This window comes from Idiotropiscis lumnitzeri, chromosome 12, assembly GCF_059441095.1.
Source record: "Idiotropiscis lumnitzeri isolate Australia: NSW breed Sydney's pygmy pipehorse chromosome 12, RoL_Ilum_1.0, whole genome shotgun sequence".
Taxonomy (NCBI): domain Eukaryota; kingdom Metazoa; phylum Chordata; class Actinopteri; order Syngnathiformes; family Syngnathidae; genus Idiotropiscis; species Idiotropiscis lumnitzeri.
Genome location: NC_142402.1, coordinates 6,934,622 through 6,953,165, shown reverse-complemented (window position 1 = coordinate 6,953,165; position 18,544 = coordinate 6,934,622). Strand labels below are relative to the sequence as shown.

The 18,544-nt window shown below is 38.6% G+C and overlaps 1 protein-coding gene across 2 annotated transcripts; it reads left to right on the top strand.

Moving 5' to 3' along the window:
- Window positions 1–614: 614 nt before the first annotated feature.
- On the top strand, window positions 615–7,449 carry pigr (polymeric immunoglobulin receptor). Of its 2 annotated transcripts, none has more exons than XM_088311781.1 (7): window positions 615–893; window positions 1,315–1,659; window positions 1,752–1,833; window positions 2,135–2,361; window positions 4,921–5,023; window positions 5,168–5,253; window positions 5,553–7,449. In XM_088311781.1, exons 1-7 carry the CDS (start codon window positions 845–847, stop codon window positions 5,630–5,632), a joined length of 972 nt encoding a protein of 323 aa, XP_088167907.1. In that variant the 5' UTR covers window positions 615–844; the 3' UTR covers window positions 5,633–7,449. The 2 variants fall into 2 exon arrangements, with proteins under 2 accessions (XP_088167907.1, XP_088167906.1); XM_088311780.1 differs by having other exon boundaries at window positions 619–893; window positions 4,918–5,023.
- The last annotated feature ends 11,095 nt before the right edge of the window (window positions 7,450–18,544 follow it).

The following is an 18,544-nucleotide window of genomic DNA, read 5'->3' as shown; positions in this document are numbered from 1 at the left end:
CCCAGTAGCTTGTTTGCCTTTTTTTTTTTAGTAGGAATTAAATCAAGTTTCCCCCCGCGCAATCCTTCTTCCCTGTGTTTGGGTCCTCCTCCGAGCAAGTAACCTGAGAGCCAGAGCATGATATGGAGGAGGACCCAAATGCAGGGAAGCGAGAACACACTGCACTCAAAGGTATTTAATTAAAAAGAACAAAAAGACGATAAAAAGTCGAAGGGTGGATCATAAATTAAATAAACAGGAGTTCCAAATTATCAAGGTCAAAGCAACTAAACTCACACTAGTGGGGAAAAGGACTTGGACTGCAAACTACAACTTATAGAGAAGACAAACTGCAGTTCTTGCGAGTGACTTTCCTGCAAGTTTTCAATGTCTCCCTCCTCTAAGACAGCTGATTTAAATGATCAGCTCATCAGCATGCTCTGCAGCAGTCTGATAACGATCCTGATCATTGGAATCATGTCATGCTGGAAAGCGTCCCTCGAGGACAGGAATTGGCGACCCTTGTTCTAATGTAACAAATAATTTATCTCTGCGATATTATCTGATTCCAGCTTTCGGACATTTCGCTCACATGCAGTGCTCTTCATTTTGAACTTGTTTCCTGGTCTGCGCTATAAAAATGATGTATGGCGTCGTCAAGTAGTCCCATAATTTAGATAGCTCTCCGAACCGTCAGGCCGCGCGTTAAGATTCATCTGGCATCTATGTGGTTAACACATGCAACATCTGGATCCAACTTGTCACATGACCAGTGCGAGGTTGAAATAGCGGAACCTGCAGACTGAGAAACACAAACTTTGGATCGAAAGAGGAATTTGGATCGAGAAGCATTCCAAATAAAAACATGAAGCAAGTTATCTGTTTCCTTCTCAGCATCTTGCCATGGATGCCAGGTAACTTCAAATTTTTTGGAACAATGTTTTTTCTTTTGTTTAAGTTGGCGAGCAAGAAATTGTGAGAAGACAAATTGTTCTGCGTCAGACTTTTGTTAACGGTTGTTTCTTTTCTGCAACCAGAAATGGTTGCAAAGATGTTTCTTATTCCTTTACAAATATACTTGGTCACATTCCCACAGTAATTCGATGACGTTCTCGAAAAAAATAAATAAATAAAATATAAAAAATCTTAAGCGCTGATTTATTTTGTGCTCATATTTTCAAGTCTTCAAAAGCCTCCTTTGTTTGTCTGTTAAAAAAAAAAAAGTAGTAAGGCACAATTCATATTGACTTAATCGTGCATTGTCTTGTGGCTGCAGCCTTACTGGTGAAAGTTAAAGTTAAAGCAACACTAAAACACATTTCATTTGTCCATCAGGACTTCTTTGCGGGCTGGTGACCCAGGGCCAGTTTACAGTCTTGGAGGGCAATTCCCTCATTCTCCCGTGTCATTATGAGCCTCGGTATGCCAGTTATGTCAAGTACTGGTGTCGAGGAAAGATGAGGGAATTCTGCACAAGCTTGGCCCGTACAGATGATTCCCTCGTTGACAACCAGTCTGAGTTCAAAGTAAGTATTTTCGATGACCCGATCCAGCAGGTCTTCACAGTGATAATGAAGAACTTAACGGAGGAAGATTCTGGCTGGTACATGTGTGGTGTGGAGCTCGGTGGATTTTGGGAGGCTGATGTCCGTGCTTTCACTTACATCAAAGTCATTCCAGGTGAGTGGGGGATGCATTTTAATATCAGCATGTTAGTCAGTATCGTTTTTATGCTTTTTCATCGCAAGAGAAATTTCATTTCTCTTCTGCAGGAATGTCTGTAGTGAATGGCAGGATGATTGAGGAGGAGGGACGTAGCGTCACAGTTCAGTGTCTCTATAGTCCAAGATACAGGTCGCTCATATTACTCTTACTAAAAAAAAATTAATTGCATGAAATAAATTCAAGTGCTGACCGTTTAAACTCAAAGTAGGCAATATACTGTGATTATAATTAACATAAAAATGGAAAAACATTTTACCTTGAACAAATATTGTGGTATATTGCAGAAAATGTTAGAGTAATTAACCGGTTGTTTTAGAGGGCAGCATAAAAAGCTGCATACAAACATCAAGCATATTTATACTTGCACACAAACAAAAATGTGCTTAGAGCACTTCAATCATTCATTCACTCACTGGTCCTTCACCAACAGACAGAGTGAGAAGAAGTGGTGTAGGAGTGGAGACTCAAGCTCCTGCCTGGTGACAGGTGCTGAGGGAGGCTACGAAGACAAGTTCGTGGCCATCAGTGATGACAAAAGTGGCACTTTGACCATAACCATAAAGAAGCTGCAGATGAGAGATATGGGCTGGTATTGGTGTTCGGCTGGACAACAGCAGATTGCAGTGCATGTGCAGGTCTTACACCGACCATCAACTAGTAAGTTGACAGAAATCACATCACCGGCAAGTAGTTCATAAGGTAATGTAAAGCTCTGCAATTTATTTTTAACATCTCACTAGAATTTAGTTGGTACTTTAACAAAATATGATACCTGTAGGGGATTATTTTTTGCTATGGCTATTTTTATTTGGTCTTTCTACTTATTTTGCAATTCGTGTTAGGACAACAACAAAAAATTAAAAGCCCTAGAGGCTTTTGGAGGCGCAATAATAAAATGAAAATAATAAAATGTGCATTCATTCAACACATATTAACCAAAAATGAAATCTACCGTTTATCATTTAACTTATTTTTGGAAGAAAAAAAAAAGCTACTCAACTGTTGGGATAGCGATTCAGCTATTTTGGCATTGTCAGTGCATTATTAATGCAGCATCAGGTCCAGAGCTTTGTGGTTCGCTGGCCACCCCACTGAAAAGGTTCTGGCTTCAACCCTGCACAGCATTGATTTATCATAGCAATCCATCCATTCCCTGTGCCACTTAAGAGTATCCTGTTCGTGTGCTGTAGCCTATTCCAGCAGGCGGGGTACACAGGAGACACAGAAAAAAAAGAAACATTCACACCTAAAGGAAAATATAAAACTTTGGTTTAAACTGCCACGCATGTTTTTGGAATGCGGGAAGAAAGCCTACGCAGGAATGGGAAGAATACATGAACTCCACCCAGGAAGGCCTATCGAGATGTGCGAGGAGGAGGACAAGAAGCACGGAAGGAGGGAATGGTTAAAATAGTGTTTAATTCCCGAAAGAAATAAAAATGGACATTCAAGATACTTGGATAGCAAGGATCAAGGTAACAAACAAACATTAGAAAAGTAGGACAAATAAAAGCATCTTGACTTGACATGAACTAACTTGACTTGACTTGACTGAGGAGATGGGACAGAGGACATGCGAGAGTAGACAATGAACTGAACAGGACAGAAAGGAAGCAGGGAACTAAATACAAACAAACAATTTGACAAGACAACAAGGAACACCTGGACAAGACATAAAGGGTTGGAGGGCGCTGATTGGGTAAATAAACACAGGTGGACACAATAAGCATGACAAGACAGATACGCAAGGAAAACATGAAAATAAAACAACAAAATCAGACCATGACAGTACTCCCTCTTAAGGGACGTATCCCTGACGTCCCAAACTGATAAAGCTCAAAAATAGGGTGGGTGGAGGCGGGCCAGGAAGCGGGATCACAACCCACCAAGGGGATCAGTCCTGCAGGTCAGCATAGTACGTCTTTGTGGGGCTATTCAGGTGGGCGTCCAGCCAGACTAGCGGGTTGTCATGTGGCTGTCCGGAACGACAAATAAGTGGAACCTGACAGTGCCAGTACAGTGGCTTGTCAGGAGTCAACAGCGGCGTAGGGTGCGAGCCGGCGAAACAGAGTATAAAGGCAGCCATAGGACGTACACTGCCGAAACGGGGACTGGAGACAGCCACTGGATGTCCGCCGCCAGAAGTGGGACTGGAGACGGCCGCAGGACGTGCACGGCCTGAACGGGTACTGGAGATGGCCGCAGGATGTGCGCCGTTTGAACGGGTTCTGGAGATGGCCGCAGGATGTGCGCCGCCGGAATGGGGACTGGAGACGGCCGCAGGACGTGCGCTGCCAGAATAGGGATTGGAGACGGCCGCAGGAAGTGCGCCGCCGGAACAGGGACATGAGATGGCCACAGAACAAAGGTCGACACAATAAGCATGACACAATTCAAAAAGCCTAAAACAACAAAATCAGACCATGACAAGGCCAGAGCCCAGATTTGAACCCAGGACTGGGAGCCATATCTGCGAATCAGTCATCCACTGTGCCCTTTTATCATAGCAAGAAGTGTGAAATTATCTTTGCTCCAGGTGACTAGAGTCTAGCACAATGTATGACCACGACTCCAGAAAATAAAATCCGGAAATCCTCATTTTACATGACCCAATGTTATCAGTATGGAGAGGGAAAACAACTAAACATTATTGCATCTTTGAAAACACGTTTTGAATGGGAGCCGATAATACTGATTGCTCGCCTCAAGGAAACTGAAATTATTCTCTGACATCCTTGGCCATGACGACTGCACTTGCTCCTCCTCCTAACTATCTGGAAACTAACAGCTCTATATAATTATGTATGTTCATTCAAAATGTTCATTCCTACTCCTACACCTGGTGTCATTCATCAACAAAACCGAAATGCTTATTACCGATTATGAAAATAACAATGAAATGACCTTTAAGGTCAGTGTTTACTTTGACAGCATTCAGTCAGCTTGATGCAATTAGTCCCAGGCCTAGTAGGTACCGTAGTGTATTAACCTTTGCCAAGCATGGTTGCATTCTTCACAATGACCCTTCCATTGATGTCATGAAGCAAACATTGTAGATGCTGTGACTTGTGAGCGTGTGTTTAGATAATGTGTTACTGGAGAAATAGTTGAGGCACATAGCAATTGAAGGACTGACATGTCAACACTAAAAACAGAGACTGCATGAAATACTTAATTTAAAAACTCACCACTGTTTGTTTTTATTAGCAGCAGCAGCAGCAGCAGCGGTGACGGTGAATTCCTTAGTTGCAGCAAGCCAGCCTGTCACAGATGCAGATCTCCCCAAACCCATCACAACTGATTGTTGGATCCGTCAAAGGTAAGAACGATGGAGAAAGTCCACTTTCATCTGATTGAAAATGACAGAAAGTAGCCACACATTTTCACAATTGTTTTCTTCAGACATTCTCCCTTTTCAAGCTGGACAAATTGTGACTATGGTATGCTTGTGTCTATGTTTAAGTTTCACCGTGCAGTCTGTGATGATGTTTGCTTCATTCATGCTACTTGTGGCCTTGGCTATATCCGCGAGGAGAATGTGGAAACATAGTAAGTTGTCATTTATTCACATCACATTCTTAATGAGCATGATACTCTCCAAGAGCAGATTTCTGTAAAGGCCAAACAATCCTAATTGTAACCTTGCATGCCTGCGCGTGTGTGTGACCTGGTTCTCAACTCCAATATAGAACCGAGTCTCAGTTATAGTTATAATTATAACTAGCTCATCTGCCACCCAAATGAGATCACACCATGATGAAAAATTATTTGCAGCACGTCTAAAACATTAAGTACAATTGTATAAGAGCACGATCAATGTTTTGAAACTTCTTCCTTTGGATTTTCAGAACAATTTGCAAAGCAAAGACAAACTATCAGGATGAAAACAAGGAATAAGGTAAGTCCTCATGAGCAGCGTATCACATGACTTACTTCTTTTCAAAAACACAAATTATCGTGTAATTCCTTCTCTCTGTCCCCTCCAAAGAAGTACAATGGGATTGCGACCTGCAAAAAAACCCCTGCAGTTTTCCTCAACATTAATCCAATGGATGCCCAGGTGTACTGAAATAACATCCCACTGATTTTATTTTATTTTGTTTTGTTTTTTTTCCTGACTAAGATGATTTAGCAAGAAAAGGAAAACCTAACTATGTTAATGTCAATTTAATTCTGTATTTTACATTTTTTTTTAAATATATAAATTTGCATGAAAATGTAATTCATCTCCACAACATAAGAAAGCAATCTTGAGGACGCTAAATAATTTTATTAACAAACTCAGCAACAGCACTTTTTGAAGCGGGGCACAGTGCTTGTCAATACACAAGTGCATGATGTCGAAAATATATAAATGAATTGGTTTTGTGTCTTATTTAGACTTATTGACAACTGGAACACATTTAAAATAACAAAACAATAAGCATCTGTCTGAATATGAGGTGTGATATAGATTATTTTCAGATGAAGCTTTGTTACTGTTATGACTAATGCAAATGAATTAATAAGCTTCAAGAACGTTAAATTGACTATCAACATTTGTGCTATCAGTTCACCACAATAGTGGCTTTCTAACAAAATACGAGGTAACTATATTGTTATATAAATCACCAAAACATCAAAAACAAACTCATCGTGAACTTGGGAATCACTCCCAGCCACAATATTAGGTAGTTTAAAATAAACATGTGCACTGTCCTTTGTATTAACAATTCTGTCAGAATAAAAGTGGGACACAGTAACGAGAATAATTCTCACTCTGAGGCAGCCAGACCACCCGACTATCATCTTTACACTAATGCTGAAAAAAAATAAAATCATGAGAGCATTGCAAGTATAGGCTGTGAGTTATTACAGATTTCTATTGCCTGCAATCTATTACCACATATAATTCCTTCATCTGTGCTTTTAGTGAGCATTTCAAATTGATTTTATTTACTGTAAATTCTGAGCAAGATGCAGTTCATATATTCCTGTACACAATAAAATTCGGCATGCATTTTCTGTGCAGTTTTTAGCCTGCAAAAAAAACCAAAACAAAACAAAACAAAAAAACCACAACCAATATCAATCTGACAAATTGTGTGAATAGTTTAACGGTTCATTTTTTTTTTAACGTTCACTTTTTCTTTGCCATGAAATTTGTGTTACCTTTAATTATTAACAATAAGAGAATAAAGGTGAGAAGATGAGACACGTATCAAATTATAGATAAAAATAATATAATTAGTCCATCCATCCATTCATCTAAAGTACGCACAGATGCAACACTATTCATTGAGGGGAACTAAACCTACTTGGCCTACTCTGAAGTCAGTCGGAGTAAACTACTACACTATCAGAGACACCTGAAGTGAAAGAAAAATATTAGGGTCACTTTCGGAGTAGACTATGTTCAGGAGTGTTCAGGCTCTCTAATTAATCACAGAATTCTTGAATTATTAACACTATGAATGAAAAACTGGACTAACACGGTTACATCTACAGATAACACCACAATATGATGCACAGCACCAATAGAGTTCTTGATTTAGGAAAATCATAGTGGTCATATCGTCAGCCACATAGTTTAACTGTCTAAGTCACATTTGAATTTTTCTGGAAAAAGAGAAAAAAAAAACATATTGGCATTTTGTATTGATTATAGCAACAAATCACTCAACCAGATGAGTGAACATGTCCGCAAAAGAGAAAAGACCCATCATTAATTGCTTGATAAATAAAAGTTACATTTGGCAGAATGGACATTTTTTGTCTTGGGCATTTTTTTTCTCTTACGTAAAAATGCAAACGTAATCTAATCAAATTACTGTGGCAGGGTGGCTATCAGGATTTTTGGAAATTTTTTAAAAAGAATTTCTGGGATGACAGCCCGTCGATAACAACTTTTCATTGCATGACAGCCGCACGCCCAAAAACACATAGAGAGCTGAGAAGTGGGAGTTGATGGCGTTGTGGGGGTGGGTGGGACGTATGCCGTACCAATGAGGACGGTGTGAATGACGGCCGTGACGACGGGGGGGGGATATTGTATCGAAATCACTTTCATGGTATCAGATTGTATCATTCAAAAAAAAAAATGTTGGGCCTTATATCGATACATCTCATATCAGTCAGAAAACATTGTTGTCTGAATGCCCAAATTGCAGCTTCATCTTATACTTGTACTTAAAGAGGAACATCTGCTTCATTTGTGAGTGGCTATTGGCACTTTCACTGTCGCAAAATAAATTGTTTATACAATCATCAGTATACTTTACAGTCTGGCCTTAGGTCTTGGCCATGACTGACATTTTTTGTTTCACTACGTTTGGGTGTGTAGTGGTCATATACCTCCCTGGTTATGGGGCGGGAAAAAAATCTCATCTAAAAAATGACCTCAACTGTGGGTTGTTTCTATGAATTGTATTAGGAGCTAATAGACTTACAAATCGTTTAGAGGAGGAAGCGTGCACACCGATGCAGGCAGAAAATCATGAGCATGTGAAGTGTGAAATTGGATCAAAAGAATAAAACAGCAGCCAATCAGCCATTCAAAAAGAAAAAAAAATGGTGCAGCATTGACACTTTATTGTCTTTTCTATTATTACCCCAGTTCTATATCCTAATGTTGATATTTGCAGCATTCACAATATTGTTTGCAGTGGTGCTTATGATTCAGTCTCTGAAGGGTTAAAGATGCAGACATTTTCTTTTCACAGAACACCTGCAGAGTACTGGTCGTTCTTTTCCCTTTATTGCCCCGAGCAAAAAGATTACATGTGCTCTGCGAGATGAACAGCTCAGTCTCCTGAAGGAGATATATGAGTTTGAGAGGAAAAAGAAAACGCTTTACTGTATTTTGATGATCGTTTTTTTCTGGATATATAATTCACATGGGTTTTCATTTTACTGAAAAATGAAAGTACATTTGTTGAATTATTAAATTCAGCCTCCTAAACAGATTGACTTCATCTACCTCTCTAAATGTTTGTCGGCGTGTCGGAGATGCGTAAGTGGGCCAAGTGGAGCAGATCAAATCAAATCCTTTTTTTTTTTTTTTTATATAGCACTTTTCATCCTTTACAAATGCGACACAAAGTGCACTACTGAAATGAAAACAATCACTGGAAACAACAAATCTACAAAAACCCATCTCACATCTACAGCAAACACACATACACCCGCAACACACAATACGTATTAAGTGATCGTTTCGAGACATAGCAAAGTATTAGGTATCCCCGAGGTGAGAGGAAAACAATATGTAGGAGAAATGCCGCAGACTGCAACCACAGAGGATGCCGCTAACAGGGACCACATCGGAACAGAAGAAAATAAAATACAGAAAAGCAAAGAATAAACAAGACACCAATATAAATTATGGTTACTATTAATGACAATTTTCAGACATTAGGTTACGTTTATTTTCCGACATTTTACATTTAGATGGTTACTGGCCCATCACAGTGCAGCAAGTGAGGAGGGACACATTACATTAACTTTGGCAACCAGAGAGTCGCTTGAACCAGTTTCATAAAAGCAACTGCAAGAGCTGCAAACCTCCCCCATGAATTTCATGTCTCCCCCTTAAAGCTGGCCTGCCGCAACGTGTTTGACCAGCCCGACGTATTCTTTGTGCGTATAAGTGAAATGACATAAACTCAAGCACAATCTTCCCCCAAAAAATTGCTTATGCACATGGATTATATACAATATATATTACATGCACATAATACATTTTGATGATGATAAATCTATTATTGCTGCGACTCATTATCAAGCCCTGACCCTTCTTTGCATTTCTTCAAAATAATAATATTTTTATGTTTTAGATCATTTGAATAAACATTTGTAATAGATTAACAGTTTGAAGAAAATAGCTGATGCTTTTCATTTGGACAATTGGTTGGGATCTGCCATACTAAACAAGCGAGGTCAGACTTCATTGAAATATGAGCGGAAACAAAAACTGCAAATCTTATTGGGTGGAAATGTGGGAAAAGAACAAAGTAATACAGAAGTGAAACAACCGCTCAGCTACAACAAAATATGACAAAGTTGAGGTTGTGCACTTAAGCACCGCAGATCTCTATGCCGAGCTCAATGCTACAATGTGTGCAGATTTCATTTAGAATTGTGTACAGTTCACACTTCGGGATGAAGCTCATGGAATAATTCATGATCAGTCAACACAATTTTGGTGGGTTAAAGAGATGCAGAGACTGCAGGAAAAAGACGTTAGAGATTCATCCAAAACAGCGCTGTAAGATTATGAGATTAATATTATGCATTCATTCATTATCAATACTGCTTGTCATCATCAGGGTTGGAGGTTAACTGGAGCCTATCCCAGCTGACTTTGGGTATAAGATGAGGACTGCTATAACAGGACAAAACCAACCATTAACACTCACATTCACAACTCGGTTAGGTGACTGTCTGAGATGTAAGAGGAACCTGGAGTACTAGGAGAAAAAAACAGGAAAGCACCATAGAATATCTCAAGACAAAATTCAAGACAGAGCTTCTAACCACCACTCCACCCTGTGCTACTACTGACGATAGTAACAACAACAATAATAATAATAATAATAATAATAATAATAATTAATCTTATTATTATTCTAATAATAATAATAATAAGATTAATTATTATTATTATTATTATTATTATTATTAGAGCAACTGCAAAAATGACTGGTCAATGTTAATTTCAAGACAACATGATTATTTTGAATTTACCACAATATTTTTTATGCCAATTACCTTCCTTTCTAAATGTGTGTAAGTTACTCACCAACATACGCTAAAGGTTCTTCTTTACATAAGTGACGTCATACATACTGTGATCATAACATCGCTGACCAACTGGTGAAAGGAGGCTTATCGTTATAAAGGATTTTGGTTTGTAATGTTTGTGTTATTGTTATAGTTTGATCTCATGTAAGTGTCAAGTGTTTTGTTTCCAGCTATAGCTGTTGTGAAAGCTAAAATTGAGTTGAGGTTAACTTGAGAATGTGGGTGTCACAACCTTATAGAGGAAAATGGCGACCTGAGAATAAATGAACTCTGCTTGGACAAGGACACTGAACTGTCCCTCTTTTTTTATGAGGTAGCCAAAGTCAATTAACTTAGATTGGACGATGTTGAGGGTGTTTTAAGAGTCCGCAGTGGCCAGTGGGATCTTGTTTGCTGATGTGCTGGGGCAGCATGTTAAAGCTAGCGAACGGTGACGGACAGAAATCAGTTAGGTAATGCATGGGAGAGCATCCGCCTATGCCTATTTTAGCTTTTGACTTCCTTCAATGGAAATATATTATAAACCCGCTGGCCACAGAAGCAGATCAAATAGATGTTTTGTAAAATTGACTCAAGTTGTTCTCATTTCGAAAGTAAATTTTAAAAATAAGTGACAAATATAATAAGTGATCATCATGATATGGACTTTAGTCATGACATTTATTTTATTTTATTTATTTATTTTTTTCCCCAATTAAAATGAATGGAAATCAAATTCCAGTGAAGCTCTATTTATTGCTAGGGATGACTGAATGTTCCAGATCCACTTGGTGAAAATCTGCAAAATAGAGAAGCAATACAACCTCTATATTTTCACCCCAGCATGCAAAAAATAAACACAACCTTATTCAAACTTGGCAAAGGAGGCATAGCATTTATTTGTCACTCCCAATGGGGTTTACTGAATAACTGCCACATAAAACAAGACTGAATTCAACAACATATATTTGAACTTGTCAACATATCTCTGCTCGGCGATTAGCTGGCAGCTAGTCCGGGATGTACCTCGCCTCACGGCCAGAGTGAGGTGCCTCCAAGTCACCTGTGACCTTAATGAGGACAAGTGGTGTAAAAAAATATAGATGGATGAATGATATTCAAATCAGTGGACCTTGTTCTGGCAGACTGGTGCCTGTGCGCTCTGCGTAAAAACGGGCCACCGCAAGTCTAATCGAGAGTGATTTGCTTGGAGCCGTATTGCTCTCATCTGCCATGTACCAGCCCATGCAGCAGCTTCACACCCGGCGCACCTGATAATTTGGTGACAGAAAGTAGTTTGCGCTTTGTGGGCATATCGGCATTTTTGTGCAGGGACAATGGAGAAATTGGGCGCCAAGTGGATAGAAGTGGTTATAAGTGGCTCATTTATTTCATGACACCAGCGTGGGACAATCCGTCCGAATCATCGTTGTCATCTGAAAAAATATTCTAAAACACCGGCACTATTGCATGTGCGTGTATGTTTGTGCGTGTGGGAGGTTGGGGCATCCACTGTGCCCATGCTCCCATTTTGATGCAAATGAGGAACACCATTCACATTGGCTGGGAAAAATCGACTTTCATCCCACAACAGCACACAAAGACTCAAATGCGGCGTTATGGCAAATTCGACCGGCGCAAAATTGAGCAAAATACAAAAAGAAAGAAAACTCTACACATGCGTATATCTAGACCTAAGCAAGCCATGAAAAAAGGGTCCATTGTATTGCACATTGCTTCGTTCGTATGTCAGGAGAAGTCAAAGAGAAAGCAAAACCACAGCTGTGGAAGTAATGCTGTATATTACAAAAATGACTCCATGAGATGAAGTCTTGCAGAGGTCTTGCATGATGACATGTGACGCCGCAGTCCATTTCGCGTCCAGATTGCATTAGACCGTGCTCATATGTATTTTTTAATATTGTAGTTGTAAAGATGTAGAATCACACAGCATCATCAAGGTGTTTTCAACATTTTATATTTTGCACAGTATCATCAGGTTTGTGTAATGTGCATTAACCTTAATTTTGAATTCCCACCCTCAGCAATGCTTCAGGATAATGGGTATAGAAGATGGATGGATGCTATTTAAACCAGAGGTTGTTATTCACTTGAGCGCTATCACTCCTGCATACCAACGGCCATCTGTGTAAGGAGGCCAAGGTTTATTGATGTCAAAGAGCTGGGATTTGCAAACAACCCCTTTATTCATAGGCTAGCAAGGTCTAGTGCTTGGATAATTTAGTTATGTGTAAATTAACAGTGAATTCATGCTATATATTGCCAGCTTCATTTTTCGGCATCCAATTATTTTTGAATACATTGTGTTAGGGTGTTCAGAACCGACAGTAATTGGGTTAGTCTTAATTGTGACTCGCGATGGGGTCGCTGAGATCGGTCTTCGGGAAAGTTACTATGAATGTACTCAATAATCCTCAGCTGAGTTCACTGACTTTTAAAACTTCAGAGTATCAAAGTGGGGACTGTTGGGGAATGTTGCCCTTACAAAGACAAATAAACTGCATGTACTGTATGAGTAGAGCACTCAGTATAGTAAGCAAAACTATGCAAAGGTTTAGCTGTTAATAAAATTAAACATGGATAACTTCCTCAGTTGTGTTTAGTTCACTGAAGTCTGGCAAAAGTTTCAGAAATTTTAGTGGAAAAATCTCTAGTAGGTAGCGAGTCCCTCAACATGATTTATTACATTGCATTCACATTATAAACAAAATGAAAAAGATAATGAACCAAGAAAAGTCTCCACTTTTTTATGTTTCTACGTTTGATGTCATTGCTACTTGCAAAAGTGTTGATCGAAAGAAGACTATGATTGCTGCAGTTTTGGGCAACTGACTGCACAGCTCATTAGTAGCGGCTAAACTGCTAATGTTTATGTGGACAGGCTGTGCAAACTCCGCTCGCATTTTCATGCTTTCCACATCACCACTTAGCTGGTAATTGTTCAAATGATTGAACAGGATTGTTGTCTTGCTCATTTTTTAGGACATAGCCTTCATTTACTCCTCGTCACTTTGGAGATACTGTGAGAGAAGCAACAATGAGGAACTTCTCTTGGCAAAATAGCTTCACCTTTGGGAGATAACGCCAAGTCATGGATGCCTATCAGATTCACGTTTGGCGGCACAATTGGTCATTGTTTAAAAGCTTCTTTTTATTACTCTCTGTTTACTTCATCTTGGAAACTGAAGTAGAGGAGGAAAAGGTTGACTCGACATTGCTGCTCACAGCTGGACACCATAATGTCACGATCCTTGATCATATTATAAGCGTATGTAACGTATATAGCCCTTTGGAAAGTAATCCACAGGGTGGGGTGTGTGAGTGTGTGTGTGTGTGTGTTGTGACCTCGGGCGGTGCGATTCACATTAATGAAATTTAAGTTTGAATGATGCAATATCTAGATTAAAAGTCGCACCGCCATTCTTTTTGAAAATGGAAATGTGTGAATTTGCATCATCTTCATCACCCAAAGTAATTTATTCAGTCTTGATATATTTTACATTTGGATTTCTTGTGTGAAGAAAACACGTCCTTTTGATACTGTATTATGGTTGAATCGTGGCATAAGTGAACATATACAATGCCCTATTGCTTACATACCGATGGACCAAAACTTCAAACCAACATTGATCCTCAGCCTGGAGCTGCTAGTCTGCATGGTTTCATATTACTGTTCTAATTAGTACCATTCATGCATAATTTTCTGGCTGTTAAATCAATTATGGATCTCTCTAATCAACAGAAGACACCTCCAGGTTCACTGCTAGGCATCTCTACTAACAACATGAAGTGATTCGTTGGGGTGCATGAAAGGTGTGCAGTATAAACACAAGATGAGGTACTAACATATTCAAAATCTCATTAGAATGTAAAGTTGTAGCTTTTGAATTTATTATCATTTTTTTTTTTTTTTTTTTTGTTACAGAGATTGTCACTTCTGGTGTTAGGGTACACTTGCCTGACTTTGATACAGGCATTGTGGGCTTTGTTCCTTCAAAATCCGCATGCACACAAGTGCTGGGACCACTCAGAATCCTTGTAGTTTATTTAATGTTACAAATCGTAAACATGGTGGTAGAACATCTATTTGGTCATACATGAACCATGAAGGAAAACTGTCCCGCTCCAACTAGGCAAAAACCTTTGTTAAAAAAACACCATCTATTGCTTGTCTACTGGGGGAAACATAAATATTGTCGATACAAAGACACCGTTTTGAGGCAACACTCAGCCAAGCTGTCATCAGATTGTTTTTAGCTGCTTGATTTTCAAATTGCTCCCCAGTGTTATTTAAGAATCTGTAAACACAATTCTCTCCTATTCTATAATATACTTACTCCTACAAAAGTAGCAAGAACATTTCAATTCAAATCATTTGCAAACCTTTTCCTTCATTAATGTGACCTATAACCTTTACATCTCAGCAACAGGACACAAGTTTAATTGAAAGTGCCTGATGGAAAAAGCAATTTTTCCAAAGCAACCCCTACCTCCCCCTGATCCCCAGAGGACCTCCTGAACCCACAACCCCATTCTGCGAAGCTCACAATCACATCACAACAAGAAAATAATTGACGGAGCATTTCAAGTCTTAATAAAGGTGATGTTGTGTTAATTGCATGCTTCTAACCTAAAAGTATGCAATTAAATCAAGATTACATAAATCCCTGGTCTGGCAGGCAGCTATTAGAATTTATTTTATAAAGTTAGCCAACATTTCTTCACAAGAAATCTTAGCTGATTACAATACACTATTGTTGGTAGTTTGGTGATGTCTTTGTTTTTTTTCCATTTTATTTTTTACATGATATGAACAGAAGTTCAAAGCCATCCATTGCAACAAAAATAATGTCACTTGCATTGTGTCAGTTTTTCTTTATTTATTTATTTTTATTTTTATTTCCACATGTCATAATTTGTATTGCAAAGAACTGTACGAGCAAGGGTGATGTAAACTTGGCCAACCATCTTTTGAGTAATACTAATGGAAAAAAATACCTTAAGCATACATTTTTTAAATTTAAATTTATTTCTCTTCCTCCAACGCTTAAAACACCTGGATTCACTTAGATAAAAAATTTTGAACTATCACTTTCCGTTTCAATTTCTGACTGGCTTTGTACACAATCAATGTGCAGCCCCTCATTGTTGTTCTTGAAATCACGTCACACTTCTGGGTTTGTCGCTTGCCAAGATCTCACTTTGGGAAAATGATTACTTTGTACAATATACAAACTAGAAATGTTTTTTTGTCATTCATTCTTTGATTTCATTTGGCATTTTCTGAAATTGCTTTACACTTGGTCTTTAAGTGTGGACGCTCCTCTGTCCCATCTTCTGAAAAAAGATTACATTTACACAGTAGACTGAAATGTGACGACACATGGCAATTTGTTTAATTATAGTACTGTGCGACTTATACGGTACTGTAATTATTCAAATTGTTCAGTCATCATCTATACAGAACATAAAGTAAAATATTCATTCAGAGAAGTGGGGCAAAGGAGGCTTCGGACTTAGTGTTGCATGTCCATGTTTGCACCCCCACCACTCCAAACCCAGCACTGTATTTCGCCTCATCCAATAGGCAAGACAGTGGCAGAAAAATGTTTACAGTGCAGCAAGAGACTTTGGTTCAAAGGTGCAAAGTGAACGAAAATGAGAAAATAGGAAAATCAATACTTAATGCTGTGTCCCAGTGTCCTGAGCTGTGGGAAACAGATGAGACACATGTACTTTGACAAGGCAAAGGCACAGTATTGGAGTGAGATCTCTATTACTTTGGACGTGTCAGGTTGGTTGAAAGTAATCGAAATGTGTGATGTTTATTGATTTTCCTTTTGTATTTTTTTTCCTCCAATTTTTTTTTCAACTAAAATATAGCAGAGTGACACAGGTTTCACTTGTATCACATCCCTACCTTTTCCTAATAGATATTTTGTAAATATACAGGGGGCGGGGGGGGTCAAAAGTAGGTATGTGGTTATAAAAAAATTAAAAGATGTACAATGCAGTGTTTATTAAGAAAACAGAAAAAAATACATTAATATGACTGATTTCACCCACGTGATACTATCGTTCACTGACTTTTGAACACACACCAATCCCCCGTATATATCAAGCATTGTGTAAATTCTTCTTGTATAGTGTCGGAAATAAGGAGGACATTTGCACTGATTGATTACAAAAGGCTACAATGAAAACTGATGTCATTAAATACAATTCACAATCTTTTTTGTTGCCTTTTCAATGCATCCATTGATGCAAAATAAATGTTACGCGAATAAAGAACAATGTCTTGTGCATCTGTTTTGTACTCGTGATTTTGTCAAGCACTTTCATTTGGATGTTGTGATTAGAGCCTACTCGCAGCTCTGTTTCAGGGACCTCTGCGTCTCGTTCACAAAGAGTCTGACGGTCCAGCTGAGGACATGTCCTCATCATCAAGTCTCATCCATGGCTGCAGACACTGCATGTCCATCTCCATCACCAACTCCACGGTGCATTTCTGAAAATATGATTGCTTGGAAAAAATATTTATCGTGACAAGTGCATTGTGTAAGAGGATGGTAACTCATAATATGTAATTGTGATATTAAACTATGTAATTACATTGAATAAAAGAAAATGCGGGCCCATAAATCTGAGCCTTCTGCAATTTCATTCCTAAAAATGTACATGACATGACATTTATGTGAAAAATTTGAAAACGAGGTGGTGGGCTTATTATTTTTCACAAATCTGTTAAAACCTTCAATTCCCGAATTATTGACAGTTAATGAAAACAGTTTGGTGCAATTCAGCATTTGTTCTTGAAATTGCATAAAAGTTATTTGATTAGCTTAGTATTTTGATTACTGTTCGTATTTTTGATAAACTGCTCATGCTTGTTTACTAAGAAAAGGAAGTTATCTCGCTGACCTGCCGCTGACCCGACAGATGACTTCATCCTGGAACCAACTGCAGGAAGCGCAAAGAATCGATACCCAGACACGCTGGGAGAAGAAACTAAAAAAAAAATTCGAAGCTCATAAACACATAGCCAAGTGTTAGTTTCATAACACCCACGTTTTTCCCTTAGCATGATTACGATTGTAATTTAGGGACCTCCCTAAGGAAATAAATACAAGCAACGGATAGACTGTTTCAGAACGTGGTGAAACTGCAAATATTCTATACGTTCTCCTCATGCGAAAACAAGTGTCTTCAATCTTTTGTCTATTTTCTTCTAGGTGTTGGGTGAGATTAACCTGTCAGCATTGTTAACTGGTACGTTTTCATTTACTGTCAGACAGTAGCCTCTATTACTTTTGCATCAGCAGTTATTTGCTACACTTGCACATTTACACTCTGGTGGCTGTAAACCACGTATGAAGTAGCTGACCCTCCAATTATTGGATACATTTTTCTACCTCTTGAGCATGGCCACTCAGTATTTTGGCATGTCTTGTAATTTACTTCAATGGAGAACCTTCTTGTGCTTCTACCTTAAACCGATTCCAAATGCATCCAGCAACATTCGTGTGCCACGAAATAAATATCTGGTGTTCCCATCTTTGTGTATAGTCGTTTATTCACCAAATAAGCCTGCCTGCAATCCATGTGGTTAAACTTTTAGGCAAGGCGATTATGCGGTATAGTGATGGGAAAATGAAGCTTCATATTTGCTCCATGAAGCAGTTGTATTTTTTTTCACTCCTCTACGGCACTGTTGGTTTGAATGAAGATGATTAAGAAATGGCAAGTCACTGTGCTTTCAGATCAGTGTTGAACAGAGAGAGCCACCGAGAGAGTTGAAAATACAATTGGTTCATGAAGCACATTTAAAGCTTAATTTTTCCTTCTGTAGCGATTCACAAAGAAATAGAATCTATCTATCAAGCGGTGGAAATAGGAAGGAGAATACTTATATCAGCCACTTGACATAAAATACGGTTTTATAGCTGTTAAATTGCAGTTTGTTATTCTTTTCCAGCCATTAACTGTTAATTTACATATGGGATGAAAATAAAACGGCATGTACTTATTTATTTTGTTTATTATTACAGTAAGATACGTT

Excerpts from the sequence above, each read along its gene's own strand:
- pigr (XM_088311780.1), top strand. The coding sequence starts at position 845 with ATGAAGCAAGTTATCTGTTTCCTTCTCAGCATCTTGCCATGGATGCCA. Across the intron at positions 5,024-5,167 it reads GATTGTTGGATCCGTCAAAG|TTTCACCGTGCAGTCTGTGA; the intron begins GTAAGAACGATG and ends TCTATGTTTAAG. Across the intron at positions 5,254-5,552 it reads GAGGAGAATGTGGAAACATA|AACAATTTGCAAAGCAAAGA; the intron begins GTAAGTTGTCAT and ends TTGGATTTTCAG.